Source organism: Danio rerio, chromosome 7 (genome assembly GCF_049306965.1).
Source record: "Danio rerio strain Tuebingen ecotype United States chromosome 7, GRCz12tu, whole genome shotgun sequence".
Lineage (NCBI taxonomy): Eukaryota > Metazoa > Chordata > Actinopteri > Cypriniformes > Danionidae > Danio > Danio rerio.
In genome coordinates this window covers 30,347,564-30,367,751 of record NC_133182.1, presented here as the reverse complement: position 1 = coordinate 30,367,751, position 20,188 = coordinate 30,347,564, and the positions used below count along the sequence as shown (strand labels likewise).

Below are 20,188 nucleotides of genomic sequence, written 5' to 3'. Positions count from 1 at the left end.
TATAGAATATCAGAACATTTAAGTAAACATGACAGAGCTCATTGTTTATCCAGTAATTTTGTTACAATTTTGTTACATTTGTGCACGAAAAAGAGGGTTTATGTATGCATAAACTCAGTGGACTCAGTGAGCTGACGTTGATGATCAGATAGTGATATGCTTAAACTGGGTCAGATACGTTTGTGAGATTAGAGCGGTTTATTTTAGCTCTCTTTTTTACCTTTATTTTAAATATTTAACATCAAACTATTAGTTTAGCCACATGTTTTATGCTAAGACTAAACATACTAAGGTGAGTTAATGTTTTTTCTATGCAAAGTAATTAACAATTTTAACATTTGTGCAGTATTGCAAAGATACATTTATTTAGATGATTTATTTAGATGTGTATGTCTTAATGCGGAAACTGACTGACTGTAAACTGACTGTGATGTAACATGATCTATCCATCAGTTGTATAACTAGTCAATTATAGAAAAGAACAGACATTTTTATTAATGTATAACACTATGTTTATTTAATTTCAGGTCTACATTAGCAAAATGACAATACAGCTTATGAATATAGCAAATAATCCCCAAATGTATCATTTATAAGACAGTAAGAAATCTGAAACAGAAATAACAGGATAAAAATACAATATATGTATATATAATTCAATATATAATATGATGTCTTTAAATTGTACAAACAACTCTATAAATTCATTTAAGTGTCAAGCAATAAATTATTAAAATACCTTTTTTTTAAAAGAGAAATAAAAACAAAACATATCACAAAACTATTTTCCCACAAACAATAATTATGAAATACTTACTAAATCTTCAACTGATGCATTGAAAAGATGACATTTAATGAAAATTTGCTCATTCTCAGGCCATAATAATGTCATAAACAATTGCACAGAACAATCATTTTGCTTCAAAATGCCTCAATGTATCATTGGGAGCCACAGGTATTCATTTAGTTTTCCTTTACATGCTTCTAATCTTAAGGTAAAGAAATAAGTCAGATGTCAGATGACCTGAGGATGAGTAAATTGACAGCAAATACATTTCTAATTAAGTAAAGCTTTAGGCTTTGCTGAGCCTGAAAAGTTAACACTTTTGAACAGTGGCATTACACGCAATACTGCAGCAATACTCTTTCTGCAACATTTGGATACACTGTAGCATAAATACTTGCAGATATTCTTCTTAAGCTTATATTTAATATCACAGATTATTTTTTGCATGCATTTTGACATTCATCCAGTTACCTCATGCAAGTTACTTTATCAGCCGTTATGCATGCATGCTTCCATTCTTGTTGAATGGTGCTTGCTACACCATTTACAGACAGCAAAGCATGCTCTATCAAGCAAAGTGGACCGTAAAGTACCTATTTCCTTTATTTCAGTGAGAGAAAAACAACTGCTTGTAGCAAGTTAAAGGGTTGTCAGATGAAAGTTAATTAAAGCACGCAATAGTTACAGTAGCAATAGAATTAGAAAAAGGATTGAAAGTCTTCGTAGGGTTTTATCCTAGTAGTAAATCCTGCAATGAATATGTCTTAAGAAATCCTGAGAAACCACTGGAAAGTATGTGAAAATAATATATAGATATTATTGTAAATCATACATATTTTATAAAAGAATATGGAGGATCTGTTAGCACCTGTTTATCTATTACTGGCAGTGGTGTTGACAATTACTAAAGAATGCTTTCCATAGAATAAAGTAGTCAACATTTGAAGTGGATCATCATCTTCTCTCCATCAAAGTTGTCCTAAAACTATTGAACAACACCCGATCTAGTCCTAGGACTGTTCTGAAAAACATTTTTGATTCACTTCGAGTGTTGACTACTGTAGGATTGATTCTCATGTTGATGGATTAATCGGTGCTCTTTGAAACATTTCTACAGCTCTACTTCTGGTACAAATGTTAGAAAACTAGAACTATGGATGATTACCAATTACTGTCTTTCATAGCTGCTTGGTTTGTTGAATGTACTTGGCAAAAGTGATGAAGGTAAAGACAGAGGAGGAAAGAGAGTGCAGAAATAACAGTGCTTTTGGTTTGAGGTTTATAGTAAAGGAAAAGATACCATACATTCCCTCACGGTCTAGTTGACAGTGTTCAGCTCATATTTGTCTTTAAGGCTGTTGTCGTCTTCCAGGTTCTTGTCGTTCTCAGGGTGATGCATCTCGATCATCAGGAAGTAGATAGCAGCACCAACCACTCCGCCCACCATCGGCCCCACCACTGGAACCCACCACCAGCCATTGCCAGCACTGAACACACACACAAGAATACACACTGGACTGGCAACAGATTCTAAAGGTAAGAACCGACAGTAAATATAAATGGAATTGGACAGTGTTTGAACTGGAAAGACATAAGGATGCATTTGACGAATTCACTACTGTCACACAAGAACTTCATGAAGCCATCATAACATTCAAATGGGTCAAAGTCACTTTTAAGTATTTCTCATTGGTTTAAACACACATACACAGTATAGTTCAGTTTCATATGCTCACCAAAGCTAAATCATTTAGTTGATGAAAAAATAAAGATTATAAATGACTCTAAATTACAACATTTTTATGGCAAAGTTTGTAAGAAATGTGACAATTCAACTTTGCCATTACTCTGTTACTAGTCTTAAATGTTGCACGATCTTATGATATTTCATTCAGTGACATTCAGACTTGAAATAACTGTCCAAATATTGCACTAAATGTCCAAATACTTTGGGCCATTGCATCTCAATTACTATATACTACTATATTACTAATTATTATATACTACACTATACTATACAGCAGAAGTGTCAAACTCTGTGTCAAGTGTGTGTACAGTTTAGTTTCAACCCTGTTTCAACACACTAAAGCTGCGGTCACACTGGACTTTTCTCCCCGTTCATACTCACGTGAAAACGTCAGACCGGAAATGCAAGCTTGTGCGACAAGTTTCGCAGTTCACTGCATTACAAAGTTTAAGCTTGTTAAACTCTGACCTGCAAAATTCTATCACTTGATTGCGTGAGACCAACCGAGAATCAAAACATGACCTCTCTGCAGGAATTTAAAATATGGACCAATCGCTCGCTTTTTTAAATGTCTAATTATTATCTTGTGGGCGAAATAGTCCACAAACGTGCAGTGGGTAGCACAATCACCTTACAGCAAGAAGGTCGCTGGTTCGAGCCTCAGCTGGGTCAGTTTGCGTTTCTGTATGGAGTTTGCATGTTCTCCTTGTGATCTTCTCCTTGTGGGTTTCCTCTGGGTGCTCCGTTTTTCCCCACAAGTCCAAAGACATGCTGTAAAGGTGAACTGGGTAAGCTGAAATTGTCCGAGGTTTATGAGAGTAAATGAGTTTGTGTGGGTGTTTCCCAGTGATGGGTTGCAGCTGGAATGGCATCCGCTGTGTAAAACATATGCAAAATAAGTTGGCGGTTCATTTCGCTGTGGCGACCCCAGATTAAAAAAAGAGACTAAGCCGAAAAGAAAATGAATGAATAATTATCTTGTTTACTGCTGCCCCTTTTGGCAGCGCCATACTACAGACTTTCGCATGCTCAAACTCCAGTGTGACCGCAGCTTTACCTGAAGGTTTCAAACAAGCCTGAAGGACTTAATTAGTTTGATCAGGTGTGTTTAATTAGGGTTGAAACTAAACTGAGAAGGAAGTTTGACACCTGTGATATACAGTAATCTAATCTGTATTAATGAATAAAAATATGAAATTTGTTTATTATTTATGATAAATATTTTTATTTTAATTGAACATAAGGTGAAATTACAATTGCATTTCTACATTTTTTTTTTTATCTAACTCAGTTCTAAGTTGAATTATGACAATGAAACAATGTTTGGCTGTGTTGCTGAGTTTGTGTAAGTTTGTGTAAAATATGAACATATCAGATTTCTTAACCCATTGCTGAAACCGAAGTTCCCTTATCGTGATGTGCATGCAAGTGAAAGGGTTCGGTGGGGGGATTTGAATGCCAGTTTGCACTCAGTTGCAAATATATATCGCAGCTTGGAGAACTCCAAGTGGAAAGTACTAATGCCACAAGCTATCTGTTTTTTAATAAATTTGGGGTGTGGGGTATGTGTAGACATTAATGAAACACAATAGGTTAGACTCCACAACTTATACAAGACATTTTTAAAAAAAATCAAAAAGGATTGTAGAGTTCTATTGGAAATCAAGTCCCACCCATTCGGCACTGGCTCTGACCTTTATTTAAACCTCAAGAACTCCAGAAATATGCCACACCCTGATTGCCCTGCCCTAAAGACATTCCATGTGACCAGAAGTGAGGAAATAATTTTGAGGGGACAGTCAAGGTTATGGTATCTGAATAAAATTATGAGCGTAAATTAACTTTTACAAAATAATGCAGTACATCGAAACATCCTTTTTAACAGTACTATATGCATACAAAATTTGTACATTTTGGTTTCAAGCCAACTTTGAAATTTGAATTTAAAACAACTCAGCATTTTTAAGAGTGTTGACATTGTCAGTTCAGTTTAGAACAGATTAAATTGGATGGTCTTGGACACAATATTACATAAAAAAATGATTAGGAACATGCCTTTACATTTTACATCCTTGAGTTTGAAGTGTTGTTTTGTTTTCAGAATAATGGAAAAAGTCAACAGTGTTGTCCAGTCTTGCTGTACAGACACTAATGCATTCATTGTAATCTGTGCTTAGTGTGTCAGTCCGGTGCTCTCTGTCTGCAGGTCTCTCCCTCCCTCAATCCCTTGATCCTTTTATAGGCTAGTGAGACTAGTGCTTTGTGTCCTTCAACCTGCTCAGGTAAACAGGTAAACAAGCGCACTGAAATTGCATACAAATGCTTTTCTGAACTGAATTCAAGCGAGTATCATGCACATTACAGTGCTTATAATGCACACGCATGCTTGTTACACTGATGACATCAGAGACGTTTGCCCTCAGGTCAGCCTTAATCTGGTCTCGAGCTGGAAGGCAGACAGAAATTAAGCAGACTGATCAAGCACTTCCCCATTTACTAGGCCACTGATATGTGATTAGCTCTTTCTGAATGTCATCCTTAGTGGGTAGATGTAAAGGGCTAAAAACTAAATAAACAATTATATTTCACAGCTGAATCGCCAACTGACCAATCAGAATTATATACCATTTACACTAGTACTTTTTTGTTTTAAAACAGTGTTTTATAATGAAAATACTTCTTTTCCAGACTGGCATTTTTTTTTTTTGTGTTTTTTATTTTTGCGTTTCAGAAAAACAATCTCGGCCCACAATATACAGCTTAAAATGCATAACATGTGATCATTCATGCTCAGTGGGTATGCACATGTTTTGTCTGCCCCTCATTTTTGAATATACTAATAAGGACAGGAATTATATAGGCATGAACTTTTGTGAAGAATGAGATTTACTCCCTTCAAAATGGACTAGTAGCTCCCCTTTAAACATCCAGGAGAACCAATTAAAAATGAAATACATTACAGTGATATGACATTTTCGGGAGATATGCATGAATGAATTGAAGCCTTCAGGGTTTTAGAGCGATTTCTTTGTTTAAATTTGGAATTGCAAACATCCGTGTTCTGTTTAATCCATCTCTTTTGCACAGGGTTGCCAATTATCTTATTCGGCACTTCATCAGCTTTTAGTCCGCATTTCAGTGTGCACATATTCAGATTTTTCTTTCTGTTGAGGCACAACAACAGAAACTCTCTTCAACCAACGACCTACATTGTGATAGCTAAGAGAAGAGTAAGAGTGAAAAACCACAACTCCTCCCCCTTTAACAGGAAAAGTTAGAATGCACCCTGTCTTTGGTTTTGCTGCTCAATATTTATGTAAGGAGAATTCAGGGCGCCTCGTGTACATTTTTAAAATTGCTTCAATATGCAGGAGATACACAAGTGCATTAAAAAATTTATCTGCTCTGTCAGAAGAATGGCGATAGTCCTGTGCACTTAAAGTTTTTATGGAGTTACTAAAGCTATGTTGGTGAGTGTCATCCCTCTGTTTTGCACATGCTGGTTGGCTCTTAGCTTTATTGTACACACTCACACAAGCTAACTTCACTTTTACAACATCAGCAGTAATACAGATAAGAGGAGAATTAAATTGGAACAAAAACTATGTAGAATCAGCAAGAGTTCTTGTACCTGAACACCGTTAATCCCCATCCTGCAATGGCAGTGAACAGCCGAGGTCCCAAGTCTCTGGCAGGGTTTATAGGATATCCACAGTTTAGTGCCATTGACACTCCAATAGCCAGGATGCTCAGACCGACAAGCAGAGGCTCCATTCCTTTAGGTGCTCCAATGTTCTTCTTATCTACAACAGCTAAAATACAGAGGACCAGGGCACCTGCACCAATCACCTGTGCAGACAGAGACTACTGATCAGCAAAACCTTCTCTAATGGAGACCAAGCAATTAACATTGATTAGTACAGCTGTGGTGAAAATTTTGCTCGAAAAAATTGATTGTTTTTTTTTTTTATTATTATTTTTGTTATTATTTTTAATGGATCACTTTCTTTCCTGAATGGATTCTGAGCTAACAGCCGTTTTCGCTCTAGGCTAGTTTTTAACAGCGGATTGTCCTCTAGAAGATGGTGCTCCAGACAGTTTTTTTATTATTTTTTTTTATACAGAACATGGTTCTCTAGACTGGTTTTCAACTGCAGATTGTCCTCTAGGCTGGTTTGTAAGAGGAAATGCTGTTCCGGCAGGTTTTTAACAGAAGATTGTGTTTAGGCTGTTTTTCAAAAGAAATGGTTCTCCAGACTGGTTTTTAACCGAAGTTGGTTCTCTAGCCGTTTTTTTTTTTAACAGAAGATGGTGTTCTAGGCTGGTTTTTAACAGAAGATGGTGCTCTAGGCTGGTTTTTAACAGAAGATGGTGCTCTATGCTAGTTTTTACAAGGGATGGTGCTCTAGGCTGATTTGTAATATAAGATGTTTTTCTAGACTGTTTGTTTAACAGGATGATGCTCTGGGCTGCGTTTTTATCAGAAGATGGTGCTCTAGGCTGGTTTTTAACAGAAGATGGTGCTCTAGGCTTGTTTTTAACAGAAGATGGTGCTCTATGCTAGTTTTTACAAGGGATGGTGCTCTAGGCTGATTTTTAATATAAGATGTTTCTCTAGACTGTTTGTTTAACAGGATGATGCTCTAGGCTGGGTTTTTATCAGAAGATGGTGCTCTAGACTAGTTTTTAACAGCAGGTTGTCCTTTAGACTAGTTTGTAACAGAAGATGGTGCTCTAGGCTGGTTTTCAACAGAAGATGGTTCTCTAGACTGTTTTTTTAACAGAAGAAGGTGCTCTAGGCTGGTTTGTAAGAGAAGATGGTGCTCTAGGCTGTTTTTAACAAAAGATTGTGTTTTAGGCTGGTTTTCAACAGAAGATGGTGCTCTAGACTGTTTTTTAACAGCAGATGATGGTCTAGACTGTTTTTTAACAGCAGATGATGGTCTAGACTGTTTTTTTTAACAACAGATGGTGTTCTAGGCTGGTTTTTAACAGCAGATGGTGCTCTAGGCTTTGATTTTAAAGGGGTGGTCCACTACAATATCATATTATAAGCTTTAGTTGATGTGTAATGTAGCTGTGTGAACATAAACAACTTCTCGGAATGTTAGATGCTCAAAGTTCAATGCAAAGGGAGACATTGGCTTTTGCAGAGTTAGCTTAGCGAAGCCTACAGCAAACAAAGTTTGGGGACTACAAAAAATATATATATATGAGGGTAATGATGTCATAAACCCTTCAGGTTGCATACATACACCCCCTGTAGTGAAGGGGCATGGCCAGAGGCACTGTAATGTTATAACAGAGACGTTTCTTGGTGATGTGGAGCTGATCTGTTAATCACAGAACATTATGTTAGCTGACCAATCGGAGCTTCTTGAGGGTGGGTCTTCAGAGGAACTAGGAAATATGACAGTCGTTTTCATGTTAGCTGAGTCGCTGTTTATAATCAAAGTAGGATTTATGAAAAAATAATACACATTTCTATAAATTACGCTTAAGCACACATTGCTTTGCACCCCATAAACAAAATCAAGCCTTAAAAATACACTCTGGACCACCCCTTTAACTGTACACACAAATGGCAACAGTAAATACTATAATACTAGCATACAATGATTCAGAGTATGTGTTTAAACACTGGTTTAATTTTACTGTACAGTAAAATAGCAATGAATTAATGTTTCACTCACCTGATCAATGAATCCATTTAACAATGAGAGTCCTTCACGTGGATATGATGCAAAGATACCTGCTGTGGCATTTGGGCCAGTTACAGCTAGCTCTCCATTAGCAAATTCTGTAAAGGCATCTATGGACAAGAGAATATTTTTTAGGCCTGTAATGCTTCAAGATGTTGCAGGTGATGTAAAATCCAACCGCTTTTCAAATAGATAAGTTTTAAAAATTAATTTGTAGGTAGTAATTTGCTGACTGTTCAGAGTAATTGTAAAATAATCATATTGCAATTTACAGCAATAAGCTTTACAGCTTTCAGTGCAAAAAAAGCTTTCAGTTCCGAGTTACTTCTCTAAGCTAGTGTTAAATTTAAGGTCTATCTAAATCTATCAACAATAACAACAAGCCAAGCCATTTTTGTGGTTTACGTGTGTCTAAAAATGTTCTTGGGTATATGCTTTATTAGCCTGCTTTTGGAGAGGAGCCCATAACAGAAGCTATAATATAGAAGTGCCCTATAAACTTACCATAGTAAAGACAGTAGACGGCACAAGACCCAAAAAAGGCACCTAGAAATTGGGCCAACACATACACAGGGAATTTCTTTAGTGGGAGTTTCCTCAGGACAACCATAGCCAAAGAAACAGCAGGGTTCACATGTCCTCCTGCAAAGAGATGCCACAGCTGAGGGTTAGATTTCACAAAAAAGAAAATGATGCATTGGGTACTCATTTAATTGCCATTTACACTGTCGTTTTTAAAGGATTAGTTTGTCCAAAAATTAAAAAGGTATCATTATTTAGACCGAGACATTTGTTCATCTTCAGAACACAACTTAAGACATTTTAGGCAGTGGTAAAAAGAGTACTGATAAATCATACTCATGTAAAAGTACCATTACTTGCCCAAAAATGTAGTGCAAGTAGATTAAAAGTATCTGTTGTGAATATGACTCAAAGTAGACCTTTTAAAAGTACACAAGATTAGCGAGTATGAAGTATCACTATGTGATCGGCTCATGCATTTACATGCAATTTGTGTATGGATGTGTAAACGTAACATTCTGTAGAGCATTCTTAATTGTTTAAGGGCATTTGGTGATATCAGTCATCATACAGTAAACATCCATCTGCTCATCAGTGACATGCAGTCTGTAAGTCTCTCGATGATTGCGTGTAAAGATTTTGGACATATTCTTCACACTTTTAATGCTTCCAAACGATTTGTTGGATTTATGAAGTGCTGAGGTCGTGTCCTGATGAGGTTGTTCGGTAGGATGGAATTTTCTTTTCTATGTGAGTTTTGATTGGACAAGAATTACAGAACTGCTTAATCTACTTACGCCAATTCCAAGAAACAAGAAAAATAAAGTAGTGACTGCAGGTTGAAGAAACATAGTGGAGTAAAAGTACCAATACCGCACTTAAAACATACTCAAGGGAAAGTAAAAGTACACATTTTTAAAACAACTTAGTAAATTACAATTCCTGATAAAAACTTCTCACTTACAGTAATTGGAGTACCTGGAGAATAATTTGTCACTTTACACCACTGATTTAGGTGAAATCTGAGCACTCTTCCATAGACAACAATGATCATAAAACAATCAAAGTAAAAAATAAAATAAAACACAGTTGTTTAATCATGCAAAGCTCCAAGAACACTTTTGTGTGCCAAAAAGGAATTTTTTTTCCAGAAATTAATGTCATTGGTCTATGCACTCTCTTCAGCTGTTTCAGGTCCTGGTGCACATTTGGGCAATATGATGCTTGTAGTAAAGCAAAGTAAACATGCACCCTGATGACCTGACAAAAAACTGGCTGGAAGGAAAAAAAAACCCAGAGTGACAGGAAAACATACATGTTCATGTTTTTGCTTTCCCTCGCAAAACTATTTTTCCACAAATGCATCTTATTCACTACATACATGTCAACCCTCCCGCTTTTGCTGGGATTCTCCTGTATTTTACCATTCTATCCCACGATCATCCTAACTTTAAGTATTTTCCCATATTTCGGATTTATTTTTAATCATAAAAGCATGCTAAAATTAATATTAAAATGTCTGCATTCACTTTAAATCTGTGCATCAATCCTCGCCCTTATATATGCAACCTCTGAATTAAATTGGGATTCGGGTGTGTATTTAAACCATATGGACGTAGTATCTGTAACGTCACCTATAGGTTTCTGAAGAACCCAAAAGAAGCTACCAATAGGCTTGGCCAACCGTTGCCTTTTCTGGAGTGCATTACAGGTCTAAATAAACTTACAAATGATAAATGATCTTAAATAAAACAAATACTTTTATAGAGATGGTATTTAAGTATATAATTTTTCTCAACTGGGAAATGGAGGCCATGTGAATGGTTTGTGAGCACAATTACGTGCACACAGCATGCCATAACATCTCATAATTGTAGGAAATAATTCCAAAAGGCAATTAAATGTAAAGCCACATAAAACAACACAAAAATACAATGTTTATGCCGAGCACATACGAAACGGATGAGTTATAAAAACAAAAATTCACGCCCTTAGAGTTGTCATGGAGGGTAATATTAGCTATATGGACCAAAATCGTTCATTGTACCTGGCTGTATACACCTTTTTTTTTCTGCTATAAAGTTGGCCATTTTAAAAGTGGGGTCAATAGAAATTTGCTCTATTATGGAGCCACGCCTAGCAGAATTTCAATGAATTGCAGTTTTAGTTACTTCTGTATTTGCTTTAAACAGACAAACATACTTAATAATATGTAAACATGTCCGTTCTGCTTGTTTTTATTTTAAACACAGGTAATTTTGTCTCAAATGAGCACAAACAGATACTAAAGTAGATTCATTTGCTGCTCTTCACTTGTTTGATAACAGGTGTCATATTAAATGGCTTGTACAGAAGCTGATCTGGGATCAGTTTATCATACAGAGTGCGTCCGTCAGTCAGTTACATGCATTCACTGTTTCAGAGGTTGCATATGAAGGGCGATGATTGACACACCGCTTTAATGGACAGAAAGTGAATGCAGACATTTTTATATTAATTTCCGCCTGCTTTCGAGATTAAAAATATATTAGAAATATGGGAAAATATATATTGATAGGACGATAGTGAGATAGAATGGTAAAATACGGCAAAATCTTGTCAAAAACAGCAGCGTTGACATGTATAAAGTGAACAAGAAGTGTTTGTGGAAAAACAGAAAACGCAAAACATCTTTGCAATCTATCGCAAAACATCTTTGCGAAAAAGGATGTTTTCTTATCACTCAGTTTTTTGTTCTCCCACCCATTTTTTTTCTTCTTCAACCTACTTTTTTCCCCACCATCACGTCCCTTCCCGGTCTTAGTACTGAAATCACATGGAACTGTTTTGACTGTTTTTTTTTACTTTGACATCTTTGATATTTGTTGTGTGTGAACACCCCCTGAGAGATGACAAACTTCAGATGATGGCAAAGTATCTGCACCGGATTTAGCAGTCCACTTTTTATGGTGATTTTGTATTGATTGAGGTTTGCATAAAAGCATATTGAGGTTTTAGTACAAATTATTATTTAATAAGATCAAACCAGTGTATTCCGCCATTTATCTCGTACTGATGCGCTTTGTCTTTTTGCTGTGTAGGTATATCAAGTACTCTCACTTTCTCTTGGTTAATCCAAACAATGTCCTCTTAAACGGCCTCGTAAACACCGTCTACAGAAACGAGTGGAAGAAGTCAATGGGAATTGGGTCTGACATAATCTGGCTAAGTCTTCTGACATCACCACGGGGCTTAGGAGTAACACTGCTTTGACATAAGAGTGCTCAGGCCTGCGGTACTATCTCTGACCCCATCATACACACCGCTTCAACTCTAATGCCAGCAGAACAGAGCGGAAAACACTGGCCTTCTCTAACCCACGTAAACCTGGACTGTCCTCTCAGCTGAAAACAGGAAATCAGGACCTATTTAATATCTTTTTCAAATTGATAGTCATTAAGCATGAACCTAGTTTTACCTAGTTACTGGATTGAGGAGAACATAATTAGCATCATAATAATGTTGCATATTACATAAATAAAACTGGTTGGTTGAAGGTACATTTTCATTAACTAGTCTTATAACCAATCTTTTTCACTTACAAGTTTTTGTTTACACTGAAATATTTTTCCGATTGAGTACTCTTGTAGAATTTTAGACTTCATAATAATGGGCCAGTGCCTAGAGCTGATTGCACCTGGGACGTGTGCTCCAGAAAAGCTCATTAGTTCAATACTGTAGTCATCATCACAGCACGTAAGATTATCACAGTCATGTGGGCTGCTGGGCTAACCAACTTATTCATGCACAAATGCCCGCTTTTGATGACTTTAACTGCAGATGGCTGGCTATATTTAACATTATACATATGTTTATACTGTATATCGCTCTGCCTGCCCTTGTGTTGTATTGTAAGAGGAGGAAATGCTGGCAGCATATGGTGAGGAATATAGTGCAAGCTCGTGACTTATTACCCTTGATAATTCAGTTGCAGCATTGAACACACATTTTTATACCGTACCACAACACTGTTACTGCATCATTTTTAGAAACTACTTCTAGGGCAATCTTAATGCAATCTTATAAATTTTCAAATGTTTTTCTTATTATTTTAAATAACAGTTAACACATTTATATTTGTTATTATCCTTGTTGCAAACTTTTACGTCTTTCACTGCAATAAATATCATGTAAAACAATGAAATGCAAGAATGAATAAAAGAGCGAAGCATAATGCTAATAATAATGTTATTAAAGGGGTGGTCCAGAGTGAATTTTTAAGAAGTGGTTGTGTTTATGGGGTGCAAAGCAATGTGTGCTCATGCTTCATTTGTAAAACATCACATGGTTTTATTCATATATCTTATGTCAATTATGTACAACTACTCAGCTAACATGAAAACAACTACCATATTTCCTAGTTCCTTCAAAGATCCGCCCTCAAGAGGCTCTGATTGGTCTGCTAACATTATGTGCTGTGTTTCGTGAATTGGCTCCACGTCACCAGGGTGCTCTCTAAAATAAAGTCTGACAAGTTTCTTTTACATATATTTGGAATAAGCATATGTAAGTAATATAAAACGTTCTCATATCTTACTTGAGTTTGTTATTTGAGATGTAGAACGTAGGGAAAGCAGCTGCGTATAGAGACACTGCAGTGCTGGTAAAGATTGTGGGTGTTTACAGTGGTTTGACGTTTTGTTAAGGGAATTTGTAGCTAAAGTGTTAATAGTGTCAAACAGCATTTCCCATTGTTTACATCTTTGTTTACGTCGTTCCTACAATATACCATTAACACTAGAAACTGTGCATGTGAGTTAATAGGTCAATTTTAACAAATAAAAATACTTACAGGTTAAGGCTTACAATCCACATCTTCTTCTATTATGGTTGGAGCTGCTCCTTCTTTAAGGAATTTTTGACAGAATCCAGCACTGAAGCTCTGGAAGCTCTGCTTTATCAAATTCTAGCTATATACTTTTTGAATTCTCTGGAACATAATTAATATTAAATTGTAAGCACTTCTCTCTTTGTGTCGTGTCCTTTGGAAGTCCAAATACAGAAACAGAACAAGCTGTTCGGGTTAATAATAAAACTGTTTAATATAGACCACTCTTATTTTCTGATCATACAGTTAACAAAAAGACATTATTTGAAACTGAATATTTATCATTTATTTGATTTAGATTGTAATTGTATTTAACAAACCCGTTTGTGTTTTGGCTGCAGAAGTATAGTGGACCTTGACACACTTCACCTCAAATGTTATTTGTTCTATTAGTTTATTTTTGTAGATAACTGACCGACAAAAATATATTAAGATTAAAATACTAATTTATACCAAACAAAATTCATTCCAAATTTTTCAACAAAAACATATTAACCGTATATTTTTGTTTGTGCCCTACCTTACAACTGTGCAGTGCTGATTTGTTTTGATCCATGGAAGTTTTAGCAAATTAATACTCTGCTGTAATTTTTGTTTCACAAACCTCTGTCATAAATTGGCTACATTTTTAATAAAATGATTTATACAAAATTATTGTTTGCTATAGACTATGCTTTAAGTCGACATGTATGCGCCTTGTCGATGTCTCTCTTCACCGCTGCCACAGCATGCTCTAGTAAAGAACAGACCTACATATGACCAGCCTTTAAGCAAAGCCTATATTGATTTACTGTTCTGTGGCAGTTTAACACAGGCTTTAACTGAGGACAGTGAGCTAATTCTAAACACTCCGTCACCTAAGCTCACCATGAGTGAGACAGAGAAAATGAACGGTAAAATCAGATTCTCAGGTTATTTTTAAAATAATGACCTTATATTAAAAATGCTGATAGAGGTTTTTGATATAGGAATTACACCAGAGCATTAAAAATGAGATGTTTAAATCATTTATAAATCATCAGTGTTATAGACCTGCTATATTTATTTGATGGATAAAAAACTAGGTATAATAGGTAAAAAAAAAAACATTTGTACTTTAAGTGAAAAATGCTTAGTGCAGGCCTTTTATTCCTATTAAATTTATTTTTTATTTTTTTTTTACAACCATGAAAGTTTCACACGCAAAAATAAGTAGTAAACTCAAAAAGGACGGTGATGACTGTAATAACCACATCACCTCACGACGGTGATGTGGTTATCGCCACACCCTTATCTATTACAGTTTCAGTTTAACACAGTTTCTGTGAGAAATTAAGTGTGTTTTCACTACTTCGTTGCTGTATGCAGTAACACTCGAGACAGCTTATGAAGTCAGTTAGACATCTTGTAGACATAGAGCTCTTTTCCTAATGCACTCAGGTTCAGTATATTTAAATGCCAGAAAGTAAAAGATTAAGTCACATGTCTAGTCTGTTATCTCTTAAATTTGCAGAGAAACAACTCGTTACATCCCAAGATCTCTCTTGTACTTTCAATAAAGGAATGTCCAACAAAAAAAAAAAACACCAGACTTGTTTTCTTGACTAGACTAAAGCTACTACTCGTTGTGAAAATGAGATTACCTGGAGTCCATTCAGCTCAGAGCGGTGAGGTTAGTCTAAGTGGATCAGTGTGTAGTTAGTTATTGTCAGTAATCTTCTGCCACTTTGTCATCTCTTTGACTTTGTAAACGTGCTCTTGTTTACTGTTTTCTTGCTGCATTTACTGCCATAGCTTGAAGCGATTAAATGGAAATTCCTGGAAACGTCTCCATTATTATAACACATTACAATAAAAGCTTCACCTCAACATAATCCTTGAGGAATTGTCTTAATGAAGGCCAGACATACATGTCCGTTCTGGTATATCAAACCCAAGACACCTCCGCTTGACATCAAGCCTTATGCAAGATTTAAGAGCATGGAATTCACCCATCCTTACACTATTTTCATAAAAGATTTATACTATTTTTGGCCCAAAACTGTTAAGAATTCAAGAATTTTAAACACAATAAGCAACATGCTCCTTCTATTATATTTTCATTAATCTTTAAAAGATTTTCAGAAATAATAAGTTTGTTATGGTCTACAGCAAATCCACCCTTCACTCTCTCCTTGGTGTCAAAGTTGAAGTGCTCAGTATGGGGCATATACTTGATTCACTTGACTTATTAATAGAGAAAAGGCTTTTTCTTTCTTACTAGCCATTTTAGTCCTTCAACCAGGGTTAGTTTTTAATAGATTAAACACACACAAATAAAGCAATAAAATAATAAATTGCCTTCCAGTTTGAATGATACTTTAAAATCAAGCATTTTTTTTAATCTGGAGTGACTTTAAAGAAATTATAGGTTAACACTTTACTTTGAAGGGGACAAATAAATTTTGTTCCACTAAAAATGGTAATTAAAAACATGTTCATTAGCCATTTATAATGGGCTCATGTAAATCATGTTTATGACAGATTTGTGACATTACCAAGAATTCTGTTTTGTTGGTAATGTCAGGTCGTCATGAAGAAAAAGGTTGTGATGTATTTGTTTATGTCAACTTGTCATGAAGATATCTAAAACAATGTCATCTTTGCATTTCAAAAAATATAACTGAGTGAATGACATTTAATAGCAGTTGTCATAAGCATGTGTGCAAATCCTCTTATTATTCATGACATGTCATGTGATGATTATAAAGATGTCATGACAATCTTATGAACACCCCTTCAAGTAAAGTGTTACCCAGTATTGTCTAAATACTAGTTTAAATACAATCCTGTGTTAATTTAATAAGAAAAAATGTGTGTGTGTGTGTGTATGTGTGTGTGTGTGTGTGTGTGTGTGCGTGTCTGTGTGTGTGTGTATATATATATAAATATATATATTTTTTTTTCCATTTTAAAACTGCAAAGTACAGGTTTTTGAGGTTGTCATCATAAACAAGGCTAATTTAATAACCTTAAAACCTAAAATTGCACATTCTATTAAGAAAATACTGTATCTGATCTGGACTCTGTATCAGTACATGCTCAGATATTTTAGATTTGGCAGGTTGTTGCATATAGGAAGTGGGTGGCTTAGGTGGCTACTCGATGTGTAGATTGTAAGTAGATCAGAGATCACAAACAAATGTGAAAAACAGCTCCGATGAGCAGCTAAATATGACCTTTGAAATGAAAAGATGCGTTGAACTCAGTGGTCCCAAACAGATGTATTTACTCTAACAAATGAACTGTATTTATTTGGGAATTGTTTCATTAATTCGATTTGAAAGTTCTGTTACTTTAGGTTTGTGTTTGTGTGTGTCTAACTTTTGCTATTTATTAAGACTATAGAATATATACGTGACAGTCAGGCGTATTGAAGTTTGAACTGTACGTGTGTGTTCTAGACTTGTCCATTGGCCAGTTACCTGACACGCCTCCTGCCATGTAGATGGCCAGCATCACCCCTAGAGTAAAGCCAAAATGGATGGTGAGAAGCTGTCCTTTTGCTTCTCTGCTGAGGACAGTCTGGGCCACTGAACCGCAACCGAAAAGCTACAAACAGGAAATGGATAGAGAGAAGATGATTTAGGGAGACAATTAGTGGAAAAAGCTACTGCCATGTAGATAAGAAAAGCACTTTTGTTGTCAAGCACTTATTCAAAACTAATTAGTTGGGCAGCTCGTTCAAAAGCTCAGACCATTATGGTCAGGGCGGCACCCCAAAGCTACAAATCTGTCAGGATGGATCAGAGTCGTTCACGTAATTAACAGCAGTAGAATACACTGTCAGAAAAAGCAAGTGTATTTCTTGTACTATCAGAATGAAGGGGTTTAAATGATAAAATGTCAAAGATATTGTTCTTCCTTCTTCACTGTGCTTCTCTTTAAAATTTTATTGCAAGGGGTTGAGAGTAAAACTATTTTTAAACAAATTTCACTTATTAGCAACATCAAAAATTACAATATGAACATTTAAAAACACATTTATAACATTTATTGTTTGAGTCACATCATAAAAACATCTGACAATTCTGGAAAATACCTTTGTGCTGCAAATTTAAAAATGTAAACTGCTTATGCAATACAACACAAAACTTTATTGTCAGACTTGAATCTGAAAATGTTCTTGCATAACAGAAATATAAACATTCCTTACAAAGAGACAAAGACATACAAAAAAATCATTTTATACTGACCTTATTTACCTTCAAGATGTACAAATGAATTTTAAATTTCACTTCATTAAAACTTGGAACTCTAACTAGACTTTAAGGGATTTATCGTAACTATATTCATTTTACCCTGAATTTATATTTATTCTTTGATTGTGTGCATCTGTGTTCACATTTTTACCCAAGAGCTACACAAATCTTATTATAATTCCTATTTTGGGGGACAAATTTACAAAAATGTAGCCTAATTGTTTTACTCTGTTCATTTTTAACATTCACTTCCAGAAGTAGTTTGTCTTTGTGAAACTGGACTTTCCGACTGAGATAAGCAATTTTAACTTAAACCATATGCCATTAATAGCCATTAGAACTGATCAATAAGAAAAACTAATAAGATGACACTTAGTTGGTTTGTAGAGGGTGTTGCATTTACACAATGCATTTATTCTAAAGCACTATGTGACCACACACTGTATGGCTATTATTACCACATCACGCATTTATAAGTGCTTCTTCAGAATAAAATAACAGACTTCATCATCACTCAAAGTCAAAACTGACACAACACAGCTCGCTAATCCTGCAATTATAATCCAAATTCTAACGCAATTGTGTATATTCAAGCTGTCATGTCAAGTTCAGTTCACTTTGTTTTAAAGTTCTGACAGGTAAAAGACTTACTATTAACACGAATGTCCCGAGTAATTCTGCCAGAAACTCTCGGATGATGTCGCGCCTCAGGACGCATCTCCCCCTCAGATTTCGGATGTTCTCGAGATACTCCATATTTTCGCCGACAGCTGAGATGTGATGAGCGGACAGACAGTTGAAGAGCTGATCTCGCTGGAGTTTGAGTGTCTTAGGTTTTAACCTTCCCCGCCCCTCCTGCTACTCAGATGTCATTAAACACACTGACACGACAGGTCGCTGGTTCCTCTTTGCTCTCTCCCCATCATCCATCCTCCTCATGCTGAGACAAACACGACCAGAGTTCGCTCTACTTGCAGTAATTGAGGAAATGTCAGTGCGTGGCATATTTGTTTATTTTGTTTGCGAACAAATGTAGGATTGAGAGGCGATTGAGTTCTGTGAGAAAATCGGTAGACTCGTTTGGAAACTTAATTGAGACCTGTAATAACACGGCAATTATTAAAAGAGCTTTTATTATACTCTAATTATACAAACTAACAAGAGCCTACTACAGTTAAGCACGAAAAGCAAATGCAAAACTGTAGCCTATATGAAATAACCAACAATGTCACATGACGCTGATTTGTATAGATCGTTTTAAAAATATAATAAACTAATGATCAATTTAAAAATGAATTTTAATGATTAAAAAAATTCAACTTTTAAAATATTTTAATGTAGTTAAATGTTAAAAGTATTTTAGTGTAGTTAAAAAAAACAATAAACTAATAATCAATTAAATCATGTTTATGATTTGAATGATTAAAAAAAACTAAATATTTTAATGTAATAAAAAGTTAAATGTAGTTTTTATGTATCAAAATAGTAAGAAAAAATACAAATAAGGCAAGGCACATTTAATACACAATGGTAATTCAAAGTGCATTACATAAACAAGCATAAAAGAGAAAACAAATAATAATAATTAAAGGAATTAAAAATTGTTAAAACAGGTCAAAACAAAAAAAAGTGTTAAATCAGGTTATAAAAGAATGAAAAAGAAAAGAAAGACATGATAGTGTGATCTGTCGGACGTAGCACAGTGCTCATTTGTAAAGGCACAGCTAAACAGATGTGTTAAATTTTGCTTTGAATGTGCCTAATGTTGGAGCACATCTGATCATTTCTGGAAGTTGATTGCAGCAGCGGGGGCATAGAATAAAACTAGTAATCTATTAAAACTTTATTTTAAATAATTTTCATGACCCTTAAAAAGTTTCATATGTTAATAGGCCTATATGTATTGGGGGGTCAAGATAAAAACTTAAAAATACAATTTACTCTATCTTCTTATTGTAAATAATTTTCAATGACCTCCGCAACGCAGCACAATAGAAATGTGCATTATTTATTCAATATAACTCTTAAATGGCCTTACTTGTAAATAAATGATAACTTTTTTTCCTTCCAAATTACCAAGAACATTTTTTTAATTTATTGCACTCTATTTTTAAAATAATTAAAAAGTTGTCATGTTTTCAAGATGTGTTTAAATAATTTCATTAGAAGACAAGACATTCAAAATAAAAATGTTCAATAATTACAAATGAAAACTCTATTCTTTTTATTTACTGTTTATTTATTGTTTATCGTCATATTTATCATGTTCTGAAGGAAATGCTATAAATTACATTAAAAAAGATAAATATTCTCAAACTCATATTTATTATTATTATTATTAAT

General features: G+C 35.0%; 1 protein-coding gene and 1 long non-coding RNA gene across 3 annotated transcripts; one reads left to right on the top strand and one right to left on the bottom strand.

Annotated features, from left to right (window-relative positions):
• Positions 1-2,086: 2,086 nt before the first annotated feature.
• On the bottom strand, positions 2,087-18,663 carry aqp9b (aquaporin 9b). 2 transcript variants are annotated; one of them, NM_001177744.1, is given in 6 exon segments: positions 2,087-2,274; positions 6,166-6,383; positions 8,228-8,346; positions 8,741-8,878; positions 17,069-17,195; positions 18,497-18,663. In NM_001177744.1, coding segments are annotated over 6 exon segments (876 nt in total). In that variant the 5' UTR covers positions 18,602-18,663; the 3' UTR covers positions 2,087-2,105.
• Positions 2,160-19,626, top strand: LOC141375379 (uncharacterized). The gene is made up of 3 exons (XR_012383325.1): positions 2,160-2,323; positions 4,741-4,824; positions 17,048-19,626. It is a non-coding gene; the product is annotated as an uncharacterized lncRNA (long non-coding RNA).
• Positions 19,627-20,188: the final 562 nt, after the last annotated feature.

What these genes read in the sequence shown, in the direction of transcription:
- aqp9b (XM_073907008.1), bottom strand. Translation starts at nt 18,601, where the DNA reads ATGGAGTATCTCGAGAACATCCGAAATCTGAGGGGGAGATGCGTCCTG. An exon ending in TCGGGACATTCGTGTTAATA is followed by an intron (nt 17,196 to 18,496) that starts GTAAGTCTTTTA and finishes TCCTGTTTGTAG; the next exon opens with CTTTTCGGTTGCGGTTCAGT. An exon ending in CATGGCAGGAGGCGTGTCAG is followed by an intron (nt 8,879 to 17,068) that starts GTAACTGGCCAA and finishes ATCTCTTTGCAG; the next exon opens with GAGGACATGTGAACCCTGCT.